At 44.8% G+C, this 19,424-nt stretch overlaps 1 protein-coding gene across 1 annotated transcript; it reads left to right on the top strand.

Moving 5' to 3' along the window:
* Window positions 1-522: 522 nt before the first annotated feature.
* abcd2 (ATP-binding cassette, sub-family D (ALD), member 2) lies at window positions 523-19,210 on the top strand. Its single transcript, XM_083692241.1, has 10 exons — window positions 523-1,626; window positions 1,950-2,130; window positions 3,322-3,443; window positions 6,471-6,639; window positions 11,130-11,224; window positions 11,727-11,872; window positions 12,825-12,970; window positions 14,397-14,481; window positions 14,752-14,877; window positions 15,307-19,210. The coding sequence occupies exons 1-10, from the start codon at window positions 685-687 to the stop codon at window positions 15,518-15,520; spliced, it is 2,226 nt and encodes a 741-aa protein (XP_083548367.1). The 5' UTR covers window positions 523-684; the 3' UTR covers window positions 15,521-19,210.
* The last annotated feature ends 214 nt before the right edge of the window (window positions 19,211-19,424 follow it).

The raw sequence follows: 19,424 nt of genomic DNA, 5'->3' as shown, positions 1-19,424 counted from the left end.
AATTCATTTGTTTTCAATAAAGGTAGCTAAGCTACACTGGTAATATAAAACAGATAACGTAGTCGTCTAGCTACATAAGCTACTATTGGCTATTTAGTTTATGAAATGTAGACATTAAAACAGCTACTTTCTAATAAAAAATATATAACTAGCTAGGCCTTTACAGTTGAAGAAGGCTACGCAGTGCGCGTGAGTAGCCTTCTCACATGCCACCACCAGACACGAGCCAACTAACATCAACCACACAATGACATGCTATAATCATGTTATTACAGTGTCTACACAAAGACAATACACGTATTGTGTTCAAGAGAGCTAAGAGCATATGGCGTAATATTAATTGGATAATTAAAGCTTTAATTGATTGAATCCAACATTGTGCTTCAATGCAAGTTTGGTGATGTTGCGATGTGAGTACATTAGTACAGGACTTTGCATACGTCCATCACGCATCCAATCGTCTCCTTCCGGGGGAGTTGCCATTGAAAAACACTGCAAAACCAAATGACGGAAATACTGAAAGGTAGCGGTACAATTCTTAGCTGAACATCCTACCATCAAAGGTGTTTTTTCCTTGTTATCTCTTTTCTCTTATCTTCCAAGGTCTCTAATCTTCAAAATGGGTGTGGTACGGAATAACACAAGAGAAGAATAGCCTGCTCTAGCATCGCATCGTAGAGAAAGATGTCCAATATACTTGATGCCGCGTCCAAAGTGAAATGGGACCGGACGACTGCGGCGAAGCGAGCTGTCTTTCTTGCGGCCGCTGCCTACGGTGTGAAAACGCTGTATCCCGTCGTATGCAATCATATCTGCAAGCGAAAATACTGCAGGAATAATCGGGATTCCAAAGGAGAGGAGAATGGATTGACGGTGTCAGTCAAATCACAGACGGATGTAACTGGATATAATAAATCCCCTGGAGTAAATGCTGAATTCTTTAAGCAAATACTTGAACTGGTCAAAATCCTCTTTCCGAAGATTGTTTCCAAAGAGCTTGGTTTGCTATCTCTGCATTCAGTCGCATTGATGTCCAGGACGTTTCTGTCTATCTATGTCGCTGGCTTGGATGGCAAGATTGTGAAAACAATCGTTGAAAAGGAACCTAGGAGCTTCATCATCCAACTGATGAAATGGCTCCTCATAGCCATCCCGGCCACGTTCGTGAACAGCATGATCCGTTACCTCGAGTGCAAGCTCGCCCTCGCCTTCCGCACTCGGTTGGTGGACCATGCTTACACAACCTATTTCACAGACCAGACCTACTATAAGGTCAGCAACATGGACGGGAGATTGGCGAACCCCGACCAGTCCCTGACCGAGGACGTGATGATGTTCTCGCAGTCCGTGGCACATCTCTACTCGAACCTCACAAAACCCATCTTGGATGTGATACTCACCTCCTACACACTCATTCAGACGGCCCGATCCAGGGGTGCCAACGCCAGCGGGCCGACCCTCCTGGCCGGACTTGTGGTGTTCCTCACCGCTAAGGTCCTGCGGGCCTGCTCGCCTAAATTTGGGAAGCTGGTCGCTGAGGAGGCCCATAGGAAAGGCTATCTCCGTTATGTGCATTCCAGGATCATTGCCAATGCTGAAGAGATAGCCTTCTACAGGGGCCACAAGGTAAAGTGATTACATTGTGCATCAGGCATTGATCAACATGCAGTACAAGAGAAATGCCCCAGGGTTGAATCAATACATGTCACTCAGGGTTATTGACATATGCTACCCCTTGACAGCATCCTCAAAGTGATCTGTCACCTGACATTCAAGCTTTCTTGATTATTCAAATGCATAGTTGCAGAACTGTAATGAATGTGTAATATGCTTTGAAGTATGTGTGTGTGTGTGTGTGTGTGTGTGTGTGTGTGTGTGTGTGTGTGTGTGTGTGTGTGTGTGTGTGTGTGTGTGGATGTAGCTAGCCTAATGTAATATGCTCCTGTCAGGTTGAAATGCGCCAGCTGCAGAAGTGCTACAGGGCCCTGGCAGACCAGATGAACCTCATCCTGTCCAAGCGTCTGTGGTACATTATGATTGAGCAGTTCCTCATGAAGTATGTGTGGAGTGGCAGCGGGCTCGTCATGGTGGCCGTGCCCATCATCACAGCCACCGGCTTCGCTGACAACGGTAAGACCTATAATGACGCCCGTTATTCACAGTAGCTTTGCCTATTGTCGATAAACCATTATCCCCATGACCAGCACAACAAAGGGTGCCGATTATGGTCACGCCTACAAGCCGTCACTGAGGTGAGGGAGTTAATACTGGGGATCCAGTCTGTGTTTACCTCAGTACAGGTATATATGCCATTTAGCTGACGCTTTTATCCAAAGCGACTTACATTGCAGTGAGTGCATACATTTCAGTATATACGGTCCCAGCAGGAATCAAACCCACAACCTTAGCATTGTTAGCGCCATGCTCTACCACAGTATAGGTGGTCCTTTGTAATATCTGCTGCTGGAAATGAATGTTCAAGTAAACAAGTAAAGGTTTTGGACTCTGGATAGACCATGTTCATTAGGGTTTATCTTTGTTTAAAAAATGCAGTGTTATTATGCAATAAGATACGAGAGGCCGTGCCTTATTGTGTATATAGTCATAGCTGAGGGGCGTTGTTAGGCCCGACGTGAAGCAGGTTCCATACATTGCAGGGATACTATGCAATGTATGGTAAACAGGTAAACAGTTAAAACGCGCCATAGCTGTTCCTTCACCAGGGAATAAAGCAAGGCTTCAAACACCTCCCGGCCAATTTATACAAATTATAATTAGTTTTAAGTGAATTAATCATAGTTAGTTCATTTAAGAATGCAATGGCTGTTTTATAATCACAAAGCCCAAGCACAGATCCTATTGATTTACATGTACATGTACAGTAGCTGATCAGCGTGTGTTAAACTGCAGTAACTTCGTGGCAGGCTACTTCCTGCATCTCAGTGAATGGCCTGGAGGTGTGACAGTAGGAGTCGATGCTTCCGTTGTGCTGATCGGAGTGTAGCCTATTCATGCTGTTCTCCTCCCTGATGTGAAACATTCACTTTCTATGCTGCTCATGTCTTCCTACCTCTCTCCCCCTTTGCACGGTTTGTCTCATTGTTTGGGCCTGGGGACACAACAAAGGACTAGACACAGAACCTTACTGGGCCACGCAGTCCCATAGGATGGCCTCATTTCATTTTGGCACCGTGCCTTTCCTTATACGGTTCCTCCCTTGCCTAATGTTCGCGTATCTGCGAGCGGTCTAAGCCCTAGGGCCAGACATGGAACCCTGCCCAGTATGTCAACTCATGGATGGTGTTTTCCTCTCTCCTGCAGAGACTGCAGATGGCCAAACTCAAGTGCTGGTGAGCGAGAGGACGGAGGCTTTCACCACGGCACGCAATCTCCTGGCCTCTGGAGCCGACGCCATCGAGAGGATCATGTCCTCCTACAAAGAGGTGACGGCAAAATGGTTCTCTCCTCTCCTTTTACGCCAGAGTGGCACTTAACGCGATAGCCCGGTGTTACAGCAGCCTGCTCCCAGACCGGATGATGACAGGGAGAGTTTTAAAGGGTGAAGGAATGGGATATTTTCGGGTACATTCAATCACTGTGAAGGCGTACTGGTTGAGACAGGCCTGGGTTTAAATCAGATTTAAAACTATTTCAAATACGTGTCTTGAGTGTGTTTGCCTGGTGCAATTGAACTAATGGAATAGTCCCAAAAAGTGCTAACCCCGCCCATTTGGCAGTCCAGCCACATTCAGGCCAACACTCATTTGAAAGGATTCTGGGGTGAGGCTAAGATACGGAAACACCAGAGTTTTAATCCCAAAATGGTCATGTCCATTCATGCATTTATTCCTTGGCTTCATTTTTAGGCCTATAAGAGGATTTGCCTGAAAGGGCATTTTATTTAGCTGCTGTGCAGTGTTTCTAATCTGAATGTTGTGTGTGTTTGTTGTCATATTTGGGGATATGTCAGTAATACCTATGAAATTACTCTGAGGGGAAAAAAGGCAGATGAAACAATCATGTGCATTGCCAGTATGTGCAGTATCGGCATTGTTTCTGTTTCAGTAAGAGGAATTGAGAACTTCTGGTCTTCGTGGTAAATTGTGTAAATGAATGTTTGTTCTCCAATCCGTTGCGTTGTGAATCAGAAACCCATTCTAAGGTTACGTTTAGCTGCAAGGTTATATTCAGCTGCATGACACCAACAAACCTGCTTTTCTACCTTGTGACTGCACCTGGTCCTAGCGTAGATGTTTGCTTATGATGACTGACGTATAGATGATTCACTTACTTTCGATGATGTAAGTCACTTTGGATAAAAGCGTCTGCTAAATGGCAAGACATTTAAAATGGAAATGGAAAAAATGAATGGAAATAGAAGAGAGGGTGAGTGTTAAGTACAGTTGTGGATGCTACCTCGGCAAGACTCTGCTTGCGTGCTCAGCTGGGTTACAGTGGGAGGCAGGAAGCCGGAGAGGAGAACACATTCCTGAGGTTGAGTGCCTCACTTCGCAACACACGGGGCCTCATGCCTCTGTCCTCTCAGAGTGCCTCAACACGAGAGGCCCACAGGCTCGGTCGGACCCTAAATTAGCATGTTTGATATTTCACGCTCACATCATCCCAAATTCTCTGAAAGTATCCGAGAATTGAAATGACTGAGATGATTTGGCCGTGACATTTTGAACATGCTTATTTAGGGTCCATTGACGTCCATAGATCTTTGGTTAAAAATGCTAAAAGTTAGCGGTTAGTGACAGTGCCCAGATGAACAGAACCAAAGTGTTGATTGAAGTCTCTCTTTGTCCATAGACTCCTTTCAGGGTAAAGAAATAAATACGTGATTTTGTAATTTGGGTGAACTATCCCTTTAACTCTTAACCTACCTCTAGGAATAAATAGGTCATACACATGTTTCAGATCAGGTCAGTGTGTGTGTGTGTGTGTGTGTGTGTGTCACCACTGTGGCTCACCCTGGAGCGTCAGCAGCAAGCGCTAGCTTCTTCTCTCTGGTGGCTTAGCCTAGCTGTGAATAATCCTCCATCTGTTGATCATCCAGCAGTCTCTCTCTCTCCCCCTCGCTTTCAGGAGGAGTCACCTCCACCCCACGCGCCGCATGCTGGCGTCTCTGTCTCTGCTCCGTGTCTTACTCCCAGTCCCACTGCACCGCGCCTCCCCCTGCCCCCCCCTGCCACCAGGGAGAGATTTCCTAAACATTTTGTTCTGAACTTAGCCCAGCTGCCTCAGCAAACAATGTGCAACAGTCATAGAAAATAAGCAGCAGCATCACTGACAAAGCAGTAAACAATGTAATTTATAATAAGTGTACGGTGAACAAATTATTATACATTTTTCACAATCATTTTTTGCGATCACCTTCTGTGACCAAAGAGAAAAATAATTTGGGTGCCATTAGCCTACTATCGTACTAACTCTATTGATAGAAGACACCTTTACTTCAAACACAAATATCACCAATAGGCTAAGACAAAATATTTGCATTTTGCCACAGTTACAGTTACTACTGTTACTACTGTAAATGCTACTGGCTATATACCTAGGTTTCACAACTGGTTTACTGCATAACAGACTTACCCTGCTGCATTGTTGGGGGACAATTAACCACACTGGCAGATGTGCATTTCCCTGTACAGATGTAGCCTATAGTCTTAGAAAAAAGGGTACCATAAAGGGTTCTTTGGCTGTCCCTGGGGGAGAACCCTTTGAAGAACCCTTTTGGTTTCCATGTAGAACGCTTTCCGCAGAAAGTTCTAAATGGAACCCAAAATGTTTCTTTAAAGGGTTCTCCCAAAGGGACAGCCAAATAAACAGACTGTTCGGGGCTTCTTAGAATTGGCCCCCCCAGGCAGATAATCTTAAGGGGCTGTCGGGTGGCTGTCCATGTCTGTCTGTCTGTCTGTTTGTCTGTCTATCTGCCGGCCTGTCTGTCTGTCTGTCTGTGTCTACCTGCTTGTCTGTCTGCTTCCATCTCTAAGGCTGTGTACTAGACTGCTGCCCCTGTTGACATTAAAAGCCTCCCACAGGAGGCCATGCTCTCTGGTAGAAGCCTCAAGGCCTCAGGCCTGTTTATGCTCAGTGATGACACTGTGTTCCCAAAACAACGATAAACACACATCATTGTTTAGAGCGAGATGATTAAAGCTAAGAGGGGAAACGTTCGTTGCAAAAACACAGAGGTTCTTTTTGAGTCACACAAAACCATTTAGCTCTCACCTTGTGGCACTTTCTCTGCTGCCGCAAGTTGTACAAATATGTGTATGTAAGTCTTTCCAAATGATCCACACACTCTGCCCTGCAAACCGGGTTATGTAAACAGCTGTTGTGTTAGGATGGTGAACTGTGCCATAATCTAAACTGTAGGGGTGAAGTGACCTAACTAGGTCACTCTGACTCTGGGCTACTTTCATTGCATTTGAGTGACCTTTGACCTTCCTGGTTGCATGTGATAGGTAACAGAGCTGGCGGGCTACACGGCGCGCGTCCACAACATGTTCCTGGTGTTTGGCGAGGTGCAGAGGGGCGTGTTCAAGCGGTCATCGGTGACGACCGGGACGGGGGAAGAGAAGAAGAACGTTGCCAGGCCAGAGATGCACATAGACGGACCTCTGGAGATCAAAGGTACACTGGAGGAACAAGTATGGTGTTGTTAGTACAGCTCAGTATAGTTGTAGTATAGTGTTTATAGTGCAGCTATAATGGAATGTTGTTACATTTATATTACATTCACATTTATGGTATTTAGCAGACGCCTTTCTCCAAAGCGACTTACAGCAAATACATTTGACTAAGTAAGTGAATCATCTATCCCATCTATCATATCAGTCATCATAAGAAACATGTATCTGTGCTAGGACCAGGGGCCATAGGCAGTCACAATGCTAGAAGAAAGGATTTATTTACAGGAGAGAAACTTGCACAGGGGGGCAGCGGGGATGAAGAGGTCTTTAGGAGGGACCGTTAAGATGTAGCCTGAAGAGGTGTGTCTTCAATATAGGGCAACAACACTGGGGATGCATTTCATTCCAGAAAGTTAATCTCCGTCCTCTTTCACTCCACATCACAAATCTGAGAGGCCTGTGTGGGTGGAAAGGCAACAATAACGGCACCTATTTTGCATCGTGTCTCTTTCACCTGTCCAATCTCATCAGAGACCTTGAGGGGGAGTAAACGAGGGAGGAGGGAAGGAGCTAATTATTTGGATTGGGATGCAGCCCTACTGCTGCTGATGCAACACTGAGTCATAGGGCCTGCCTATACTGGGCATGCTCATTTGCTGTGGTGAATCACTGTGGGGGGGGTTCAACATGATGGGTGGGTTTATTGACAAGGCCACAGGCGACGCTTACAGCACAATGCATACACCCACTCTCCATCACGCTGCCTCAAGTTTGCGTTTCAGCAGACTGGCAAATAGTTACAAACACCTCCTCAAGGCACTACAGACACTAGGCTGCAATTACTGAAGAGTACTCACACGCAGATCACGTAGGACACACACGCACGCACGCACGCGCACACACACACACACACACACACACACACACACACAATCCCCCCCCCCCCACACACACACACACACACATTACTCTTTAGCCAGCAGATGAGGCAGAGTGTTATTTAGCTCTTTGTTACAGGACACAGAGAACACAAGTTAATGTTCAAAAGCTTTATTGTTCATTTTACTGTGTTAAACATTTTGGATTCGTATTTCAGATTCCATGGCTTCCAATACAGCACAACAAGACACATATCACACAAAATACATAACAAAACATGTAAAGCGCAGAGTTGCTTTAAACGACGATGGGCGTAGTCCAGACAGTTGGATGTCCCTTAATTACCAGCCCTCAGCGCCCACCCTTTGTTTGAAAGATGAAAGATGAAAGATTTTTTGTAATCGCTTTTTTTGGTGCTTTTTATCTGTTGCTGCCTGAAGGTATAAATGGATGGGACAGATTGTCTAAAACCTTGTTGGAGGTCCTGTTGATTGCTTTGAGGTAGTGGTTTGTGAGTTGGTCTGCTTCTGTCCTGTAATCTTGCTTGCTCGCTTGATGATCCTTGCCAGTTTGGTCTTGTTTCTGACTGTCAGACGATGGAACCAGGAATCCAGGCTGAATGTTGAAATACTCTCAATGAGTGATTTGTAAACAAAGAGTATACTCCTTCTCACATTGAAGCTCCTAATTTTCCTCTAAAAGAAATAGGCGTTGTGCCGCCCTTTTAAAAACACACGTGTGCAGAGAGTGAGAGACGTTGATTCATGTCGCTGTCAAGATACTTTAAATTTAAAACCTGCTCTACCTCCTGTCCCATGACTGCGGGTGGCTCGGAGAGTGGGTGCGGTGACCCATTTGTTCTGTTGTCTCTGGTCTTCCTGACATACAGTACAACTAGCAGTGAGCCAGGAGGCCAGGGTGGAGACATAGCTGACATACCGGTTCAGAGAAGGTTTCGTCATACAGGCAAAACACTAAAGCCAACTTTTGCATATTTAAATAGGGTCAAACCATGCTACTCATCCAGGTGAGAGGGACAGAATGTGATTCTAAATGTAGCTGAAACGGCAAGTACAGCTCCAACCTTTTTCTGCACTGTCCTTTAAGTCCATGTGGACCAGCATCCTTATGAGGGTTCCTCCTGGTGGAAGACAGGTAGGACTGATGTAGAGGTTTCCTCTGGGGTCTGGCTGATATCCTGCAGCTCAGTGGGGCCGGTCGTTCTGATCAAATAAAAAAAGCATTAAAAAAGCGTTGAATTCATTTGCAAGCTGAGTGTGGTCAAAGCATTGGATAGATTGGTTCTTCTGTGGTTTGGCCATGATGATGTTAAGGCCTTTCCAGGCAACCGTTGCCTTCCCAGAAGTAAGCTGCTCCTCAACCTTGTTTTTGTAACTAATAATAACAATATATTGTACGTCATTTAGCTGACGCTTTTATCAAAAGCGACTTACATTGCAGTGAGTGCATACGTTTTTCAGTATATATGGTCCCAGTGGGAAACGAACCCACGACCTGTGTTGTTCGTGCCATGCTCTACCAACTGAGCCACAGAGGACCACGTTTAGTAACTCAGTTTAGCATTCCTCATCTTATTTTCAATGTTTCTATTAAGAGTGTGGGATTTTTGTGTGTTACCTTGTAGGAAGGCGTATTTGTTTCGTACCAGACACACCTTCACATCTTTTGTAATCCAAGGTTTGTTGGTAGGATTCCCGCTGGGACCATATATACTGAAAAATGTCTGCACTCGCTGCAATGTAAGTCGCTTTAGATAAAAGCGTAAACTAAATGGCATATATTATTATTATATCATATTATCATAGGATATAGTTGGAAAGTCTTTGAAATAATAATACAGTCTGTACAGATGTACAGACAACACATCTCAATCCCTAATTTCCATACGGAAATATTTCCATACGGAAGTTCAGCAGCATCACCTGTCCAGCTATGAATAACTTTTGTTTTGCGTGCGTGCAGTTTCCGCCTCTGGCAGTACCCAGGGAGGACGTGCACCACATTGTGGCCAGAGCACCCTGAGGGGTACCTCGAGATAATGAGATTACCAAAACACGCACAGGAGTATTCATGCCAGAGGTTACTGAAGTATCTGTACTGAATTCAATACCTCATGATACTGGACATAATGTTATGTCTGAGAGAGAGAGACAGAGAGAGAATTTGAATTATACTGTAAAAAGCCTTTATTGGTACAATTCAACACAAAAAGTGCTATGCAATACTTACAAATAAAACACATGACTCAGTCACATCTTAAAAGGTCAACACCAGTTTCCCTCCCCGTCACCAAAACATAGAACGCCCCAGGCCCCCCCACACAGCATCAAGCCTCACCGCCACCAGTCCTGTCATAATATCTCTAGCATCTGTAGACCGTACCCCCAGAGAATTGTGTGTGTGCCTGCCTGCGTGCGTGCGTGCGTGCGTGCGTGTGTCCAGCCTTGCAACATCTTGTGTCTCCCACATACACAGACACACACTGAAATGGAGAGAGAGGGAGGGAGAGAGAGAGAGAGAGGGAGAGAGAGAGAGGGAGAGGGAGAGAGAGAGAGAGAGAGAGAGAGAGAGAGAGACAGAGAGAGAGAGAGAGAGTGAGTGCTGGAGGCAATGGTCAATGTGTGCATCTGGAGCTAAAGTGCTCCTCACTAGCCCAGCTGCTATCGTCAGGGCTCCATTAAAGTAGTATCTACTGCTCCCAAGTGCAGGTGACCTAATGATATCTGTTGGCCCAAACGTTGTTTTTCGGTGGAATAAAGCACTTGGGAGCAGCGTTCTGTGTGCGGGCTTCTCCCCATTATTTGATTATTTTCTTTTTTTGGCCCAGTATTGGCCGGTAGATAAGTGAATCATGTGTACATCTGTTTTTGATTGCTCAGTTGCAGTAGCCCCTAACCTCTTACACCACATGTACATCTCTGCATCTATGTCTTGTCTAGAGCACTATATCTATATAGGAATAGTATAGTAGTGAACAGCGGGGGAGAGTAGCTTGCCCCGGGGCGAGGATTAAACTCACGACCGTCCGCTTCCCAGCCGGTCACGACTTCCCAAGAGAGTCCCTCACTGCTGTCAGGACTGCAGAGTCACTACCAATCTTCCGCCGTAGATTGAAGACCCGTCTCTTCAGGCTACATCTTAACTGTCCCCCCTAAAGGCCTCTTCATCCCCACTACCCCCCTGTACAAGTTTCTCTCCTGTAATTAAATGATAAAAAATTAAAAAAGAAATAAAAAGTAATTCTTCCTTCTTGTAAGCATTGTGACTGCCAACGGCCCCTGGTCCTAGCGTAGATTACTTTTTCTCATGATGACTGATGGATAGATGATTCACTTACTTAGACAAACGTAGTTGTTGTAAGTCGCTTTGGGTAAAGGCCTCTGTTAAATGCCATAAATGTAAAATGTAAAATGTAAAGCGTTAACTCTCTTGGCAGAGACACTAACGGACCTTATATAGGGTCGTTACAGAATAACTGCCACTATTTTAACATGGCTACCTAATGTGCTGTCTTCTAATGTGAGTCATGACAGCCCAGTAATCCCTACACAAGGACTGACTGAACCCCTGCTTGTCTCCCCCCCCCTGCAGGGAAAGTCATCGACGTGGATAAGGGCATCGTGTGTGAGAACGTCCCCATCATCACCCCTAACGGGGATGTGGTAGTGTCCTGCTTAAACTTCAAGGTGAGAAATGAACGCACGACCTGGTTGAATTGGAATGAAGGTTTATTTATTTATCTCGAGCGCCGCTGGGTTTCACCTGTGGGGTGTTTGTTCCTGTGTGTCGATTCTCCTGTGTGTTCATTAAGAAACACAGCAGCCATTTTCTCCTGGGCTTGTCGTACAGGCTTTGTTCTGGTAATGTTCGGCCAATTCGAATGAAACGAGTCGACTTCAATCAAGTTTATTTGAACAAAACTGAACTGAGGTGAACTGTATAGTATTATGTTGCACATAATGCTGCATAATGTTGTAATCTATCGTGTTGCATTGTGTTGTAATGCATTGTATTGCATTGTATTGTAATGTATCGTATTCTAATGTATTGTGATGTATGGTATTGTAATGTATCGTATTCTAATGTATTGTAATGTATTGTATTGTAATGTATGGTACTGTAATGTATCATATTATGATGCATTATAATGTATTGTATTGTAATGTATTGTGATGTATTGTGATGTAGGTGGAAGAGGATATGCACCTGCTGATCACGGGGCCTAACGGATGTGGGAAGAGCTCTCTGTTCAGGATCCTCAGTGGCCTCTGGCCTGTCTACGGAGGACTGCTGCACAAGCCCTCCCCTCAGCACATGTTCTACATCCCACAGAGGTGAGTGACCGACCACACACACACACACACACAGTGTTGATACAGCTGCTGTGATATATGTATATATTGAAACACTGCCGCCTGTAATCGTATACTGTGTAACTGGACCTGTTTCGGAGTCTGAGAGAGGGGAAACCAGAGCGCGGAGAGCAGTGAAATATTCACCAGGCCTTCCATGTGTCGACCCCCAGAGGAGAGCTGAATATTTTATATGTGATGAGATGGGGCACTGAGCCGCCGTTAGCCTAGCCTCCCTGCCGCTAAAACAGCAGCAGCTAAAGGATCAGTACTGGATGTTGCTTCCTTTACGCTCACACCTCCTGTCACACCTCCGGTGTCCCCCGACACTTAGTGGAATGAAATGGCCCTCTGGAGGTCAGCGCGAGAGTGTTAGATCAACTAGGACGTGTGTGTGTGTGTGTGTGTGCGTGTGTGTGTGTGTGTGTGTGTGTGGGTGTGTGTGTGTGTGTGCGTGTGAGTGTGAGTGTGTGTGTGTGATGATTTTGACCTAGATCAGATGAAAGGGTGGGAGCTACACACACTGTAGGTGGTGTGTAGTAGAGTGTGTTTTGCTTCACGAAAAAAGAAAAGAAAAAAGGATGCACTCCAGAAAAGGCTTTGAGGTTGAATGCAAATAAAAACAGAAAATCGTTGATTGTGTGTGGAGTATGTTACAAAAAAGTGCAATAGAAAAAAACCCTACTAAAAACACTACCACGCTCAGCTCTGTCAGCGGTGCTGGCGGTACAAACGCCGTAGGTCAACGCAGAAAAAGAACGACTCCCACAGAAAAAACTCCCACACGCACGATTCAACTATTCAATTTATTATTTTTTCAATGTTTCGGTCCGTGACCTTTATCAAGGCAGAGTGTGTTACCCCGCAATGAATCTCAGCGAGGACCCCAACATGAATACAAGCCCCCCCCCCCCTTCACTCTCTCCTCTCCCAGGCCATACATGTCCATCGGGACTCTGCGGGACCAGGTCATCTACCCAGACTGCCTGGAGGACATGCATGAGCGGGGCTACAGGGACAAGGACCTGGAGGCCATCTTGGACATCGTCAACCTCAACCACATTGTCACCCGGGAAGGAGGTAGGAACTTGTGGCGGAGGGTTAGGGTTAGGATTGGGGGGGGGGGGTGTACGACCTGACCTGTGATGAGAGTGTGTGTGCGCCTGTGTGCCTGTGTGTGCGCCCGTGTGCGTGTGCATTATTAAAACTCCAATCCAAACAAACATCAACAGACAAGTGTACTCTGAAACTTTGACAAAACGAGAGTCAACAAATGGACATGTGTGTGCAAATGGACATGGAAGTCGATGGCACACCTACAGGTTTTAGTCCTGCATAAACGTATCCGTGTGAAGAGACAAAGACAGAGAGCCTGTCGAGGGTTGTCCTGCTCACGTCCTCGTCGTTCAGCTAACACACGACATCTTCCTCAAAACGCTTCTCGGTCTCTGTTGAAATAAAAACGCAACATCCTGTGTTTGTATAATGTCCAACGAGGATATTTCTGTATCTATCAGTGGCCTCCCTTCATGGCTTTGGTTATATTTAGCTCGATAATTGGTTGTATTTATATTTAATCCAGGCGGTTTCCAAACCTCCTGATATAGTACCAACAATAGGGCTTATTGTTAAGGCCTAAACTAAGCTTGGTGACCCAGGGTCAAAGCCATGAATGGCTGCTCTGTACCAGCGTGTGAAGGCTCTCCAAGTCAGTAGGAAATTCAGCTCAATAATCTCTGTAATACAGATTTTTCGGATGTTGGGTTTCCATCCAAAGGAGATAATTGTGTTTCTCACTGACAAAAGGCGGCAGAGGACAGTGGAGTCCATGCTGTCCTGCGTCACACTACCAGCATCCTTAGTCTGGATTAGAAAGAATTACCCTACGGTCTGTTATGAAGTCCTCGTTCGAAACAAATTAATATTTGTTTGGAGCTGGACAAAGAGAGACTGTTTGTTTCTGTCTCTACCGTCTATGGTTGTGATAGCGACGACAGTTTTTCTTCTAAAATCAGTCAAGTGTGACGATACCTCTCCAGTTGAATGTTTTCAGTTTTTGAACTTTTGTAACCAAGCTCGTTCCGAGAATTACAGCACCCGCTGTATAATCCTCTAGTCTGTGTGAATAAGACCCTGGTCTAAGTCAATAGTGGTGATTGGGATAATGTCCCACAGTGTGTGTGTGTGTGTGTGTGTGTGTGTGTGTGTGTGTGTGTGTGTGTGTGTGTGTGTGTGTGTGTGTGTGTGTGTGTGTGTGTGTGCGTGCGTGCGTGCGTGCGTGCGTGCGTGCGTGCGTGCGTGCGTGCGTGCGTGCGTGCGTGCGTGCGTGCGTGCGTGCGTGCGTGCGTGCGTGCGTGCGTGCGTGCGTGCGTGCGTGCGTGCGTGCGTGCGTGCGTGCGTGCGTGCGTGCGTGCGTGCGTGCGTGCGTGCGTGCGTGCGTGCATGTTTGCTGAATGGGATACTTGAGTTGTGTCAGTAGTAACTATGGTGACTCTGTGATGTGCAGGCTGGGATGCAGAGATGGACTGGAAGGACGTGTTGTCTGGAGGAGAGAAACAGAGGATGGGAATGGCTCGCATGTTCTACAACAGGTCAGACAGACACCTCCATCTTTGTCTATACACTGTATACACCGTATGTTACAGGCCTGGGCCAAAATAGGTTTTGTTTTCTTTCAAAAATGTGCTTCACATTGGTAGTGATGAGGTGAATTCTCCCCCTTACAATGTGAGCGCTTTGGGAGTCTGGAAAGGCGCTATAAAAAAAATGCAATTAATTATCTAATTTGTTAACGAATCAAGTGTTCATTAGATAGTTGATGAACAAGAGATGGTTTGTTTGTTTGTGTGTTTGTTTGTCAGGCCCAAGTACGCCCTGTTGGATGAGTGCACCAGTGCAGTGAGCATCGACGTGGAGGGGAAGATATTCCAGGCGGCAAAGGACGCTGGGATATCCCTGCTGTCAATCACCCACAGGCCCTCCCTTTGGTAAGAGACAAACACAGCACACGACAGGACATGTCGTCCCCTCTGCCCCCGCTGACTGGCTCTGCCACTGCTGATAGCCTCACAGTGTCAAGCATGACTGTAGAACAAGCGCAGACCCAAACATGACATAACATGACATAACATGACATGACATGACATGACATGACATTACATGACATACAGTATCATAAAATGTTGTGACATAGCTTAACATAGTATTCACCTAGCATAACAGAACACAACCATAAAATAATACTAAAATTGTTACCCAACACACACAACAAAACACACCCAACACACACAACAAAACACACCCAACACACCCAACATAACACACCCAACACACACAACAAAACACACCCCAACACACAATTCCATAAGCCTTCACCCCGAACCTGTGATCACGCTTTTACTCTCTTCCGTCCACAGGAAGTACCACACACACCTGCTGCAGTTTGACGGCGAGGGAGGTTGGCGGTTCGAGCAGCTGGACACGGCGACCAGGCTCTCCCTGACGGAGGAGAAACAGCGCCTGGAGTCGCAACTCGCCGGCATTCCCAAGATGCAGCTAAGACTGAACGAACTCTGCAAGGTCCTGGGAGAGGACTCTGTCCTCAAAACAGCCGACGTGAAAGAGGAGTGATAGAGAGAAAGAGAGAGAGAGAGAGAGACGGACGGACGGACGGTCAGAGAAGTAATAGTATTATGTTTTGTTTTGAACGTGCACACCAACCGCATATTAAAATATACAGTTTCCTTGTTGGGGTTGAGTTGTAGAGTTCATCAACAATGTTGTTTTATTGGTATTTTGATGGTTTGGCTGACTGAGAATAGTGGGAAAACTAAGACACGTTTTTTTTTATTTGTTTGAACAATGTGGTAACATTATTTTTCTTTCTTTTCACTTTACTACATTTTAGTGAAGTTTTCGTTTTATTGTGATAGTCCTTTAGAACGTGCTTTTAACACCTTTATATATTTCCCTCTATATTTTCTTATTTCATTGTAAAGAGATCGAGTTGTCTACACTCAATTACTGTTCCCTTCTAAAAGTTAGACAGTTTATTGAACACAATCCAGATTGAGAATGACAGCTATATTGAACTATTTAACAATCCTATCAAGTCAATCAGAATGCCGATTCATTTTAATCGCAGCCTCGAGCCGATGGTACCACAGCTTTCATCAGATTGTGTCTTTTTCCCTAATCTCAGCCCCCTGGCGCTGCTTGATGACATCATCCTAATGTTACTGAATCTGTTGGTAGCTTGTGTCTGGAGCGCATCAGCAGGACAATCATTGTCCTGATAACTCGTCTTTGCTCTCAGAACTCATCTGGTTACGGGCCCCAGCATGGCGTAGAGGAGGCCATCTTGGGAACTATTATTAGACATGTTAGTGACGGAGGTCTGAGCCCAGGGCTATAGGCTTCTGGTTTATTGAACAAACACAATGTGTCTCTAGCGAGACCCCAGCCGGGAGTTTGGACTGGGCTAACACGCACGCACGCGCGCGCGCGCGCACACACACACACACACACACACACACACACACACACACACACACACACACACAGTGTCACACATGCCCTGCACCACTCATGTATGCACTCATGCACATGAGACACACACACACACACACACCACCTGGCAAGGCTCTATCCTATGTTTGCACAGAACACATTGTTCTGTTTCACATGTTCCTCAGAACTCATTTTAAACACTCCCAATATAAACATCGGATACATGCAGATGTTGCAGTTGAGTGGTACAATGCAATCAGGTGACACTGCATGTGGATGAGAAAGCTTTGAAATTGTTTTACAATTTAATGTTCCTTGTTCCTTGATGCACCTTCCACCACTATTGAATGACACACGATCGTAGTCTTGTTTTACCTTTGCTGGAGATGGCAAATCATCCATTGTGCTGTATATTGACTCAAACCCACTGAGTTGAAATTGCGTTGAATTATCCTTCAGTTGTCATTATAATCTATGGTTGTAACTGTTGTGAAACATTACTTAGCATTCTCAGAAAGACATTGCATGATACACCTACCTTTCTTTTTTCAAATGACTAACCACTATAGTCTTTAGTTGTGTAGGTGAATTATGGCATACTTGGTTGTTGAGTTTTATTAACGGGACCATGTTAGGTTTATCCCAGAATGTCAGAAAGTCAGAAATCTAGTTCACTCATTTGTGTTTGTTACCAGCAACATATCTGACTGTTAATACTGTGAACTTTGTGTTTTTTGGACAATGTCATGACTTTTTTATGTGGTGATTTTAGAAGTCGGTGATGTCGCGTCTGCGTTCACCACAGTATTTCCTCTCTTCAAACGTGCGTACAGCAGCTGATCTGCCCAGCCAGCAGTGTCACATCTCAGCTGGGGTTACTCTCGGTCAAAACCAAGAGGCCTGATAGCCTGAATGCGCTGACACATTCCCCATTAATGCATATTTAATCAGAGACACTCCCAAATATTGAGCGACCTGATTGGTGGCCATAATAATGCTGGGTTATTTGATTGGCCTACCCTTGTAATGACTTGTTGGCCTATTTTGTTTTTTGTGGCCCACTCTTAGAAACAACAATTGTTCACTGCTATAGTCTTTCACAACCTAGCCCGACTCTACATCTCAAGCTAATTGTCTTAAAAGAGAAATGAACTGAAAAGGATTGAAGTTATAAATATGTAACTATATATATAAATATATTGTACGTATACTTTGTTTGTATGGTAGTTGTATATTTTTCCTCTCTGCATGGAAAGAGTGAGGGACCCTCTCAATCGCTTGTTATAGCAGAGCTGTCCCCTGTCCATTCGCCTGATTGGTTGATGATGGGAGTGATTAACTTGTAATGTACTGCTTATAACCAGTGGTGGAAATGTGTGGGGGTTAGGGTTACCCACGGGAACCATTGTTCCAATACTTTAATTTCAGCATTCAATTTGCCTCTGGATAACCAGGGTTTCCCAAGTAAATTCATTAATTTTGTTTTTACCACTGCTTATACCAACAGGAATGCTGTAATAATCAGCTTGTAAGAATTTCAAAGCTGTAAGCTTGTAAACCCCTACAGATTCGGGTGTCCGGTCATTCTACGGGTAGTCTCCCACAAATGACTTATGCTCCCGGCTAATCGTCTACTCAGCCATTGGCTTCCGAGTCCTATAGACCGAACCGGAGGGTGGACACGCGCAGGAAATCCTGCTTTCGTTGTTCCCCGGAGCCTCCTCCACTGATTCCTCCATGTCTTTAGAAACATTCTGAACCCCACCTACCCAAACTTGTGATTTGTCGGGAGAGTGTCTGTCTGTAGCCGGAAGACTTTTTCTCCCTTCGCAAAATTCTCTGGTACGGATGGTACGGATGACTTGAGATGACTCTATGGGGGTCACATTAGTACTGTGTGTCATGTACTTGACCCAGTTTGAAACCTGTACAGTAAGAAGTAGGAACCCATCCTCTCTGACGACACTTGGACCCTGTTGATGGGGAGTTCATGTCAACTGCTGGATGAAACAGTGTCTCTAAGTGCCAGTAATCGTTATTGAGTGAGAGGGCCATTTTTTAGTAAGTAATTTCAAGAATATAGACCTTGAAATACATAGGTCTAGATATGACCATGATTTCAAGTCAGATGACTAACCAAGACAATAAGTCAAAGATGTACTCTTAAAATGGCAACAGTAAAAAGACGTAGGCCTAGACTAGTATGTCCTACCCTACAACATCCTAACAGTACTTTGATATGTATTTTTTGTCATTCCTTTTCTAAGTAAAAATGTGAATGTAACTAACATGTAATTATAGCATAGACTTCGTCATAGACAATGAACCCATTTTGTGCCGATCATAAACGTTTGCTTTGCAGAACGGTTGTTAATGGGACCCTACTTTTACTAACGCATGCATGGTTATTTCATTAAACAGAGACACGTAGTCTCTTGTGGGATGTGAGTTGGGCCGTTGTTATACTCCAGAGCTCAACTCATAGGCCGTTCAGATGCTGTCAGGAATAACATTTCTGTGAGACAGAGCCATTGTCTCCTCTCTCATACAATCTCCTGCATTTTTAATAATGTCAAAAATCGAACCGCAGTTCTGTTCCATGATCTCAATCTGCATGTGTCGATGTGTACAGTTTTGGTCAGTATATTGTTCTCGGGTTTGTTATTTTAAGGGTTCCATACATCAACTTCAAAATCATCTGAATCCAAAATACTGTGTGTATTTTCAGAATATGTTTCAAATCATTGCTTGGTTCATGACACTTTTAATTTGGAAAATGAAGATGTGTTTTCCTGTAAATAAAATAATACAACCACTAAGGCTGTGTAAAACTGTTTATTTATTTATTTTACCATTGATCATGAATTGCTTAGCATTGTTGTTTTCTACTTAATAATTTAAAAAAAAAATGGTCCTGGGGTATACATTTATAAGAATCCAATTTGGATACAATCTTAAAAAACTATTATTCCTAGTTAGTCATAGAATGCTATGGCATACGATATGTATCTCTGACGCCATCTGC

The sequence above is a fragment of the Argentina silus genome, assembly GCF_951799395.1.
Source record: "Argentina silus genome assembly, chromosome: 20".
NCBI lineage: Eukaryota > Metazoa > Chordata > Actinopteri > Argentiniformes > Argentinidae > Argentina > Argentina silus.
The sequence above is the reverse complement of the archived record's forward strand: the minus strand, read 5'-3'. Positions and strand labels throughout refer to the sequence as shown.

Coding starts and splice junctions, on each gene's coding strand:
- abcd2 (XM_083692241.1), top strand. CDS start 685: ATGTCCAATATACTTGATGCCGCGTCCAAAGTGAAATGGGACCGGACG. Junction 1,627..1,949: donor CCTTCTACAGGGGCCACAAG/GTAAAGTGATTA, acceptor TGCTCCTGTCAG/GTTGAAATGCGCCAGCTGCA. Junction 12,971..14,396: donor CATTGTCACCCGGGAAGGAG/GTAGGAACTTGT, acceptor TGTGATGTGCAG/GCTGGGATGCAGAGATGGAC.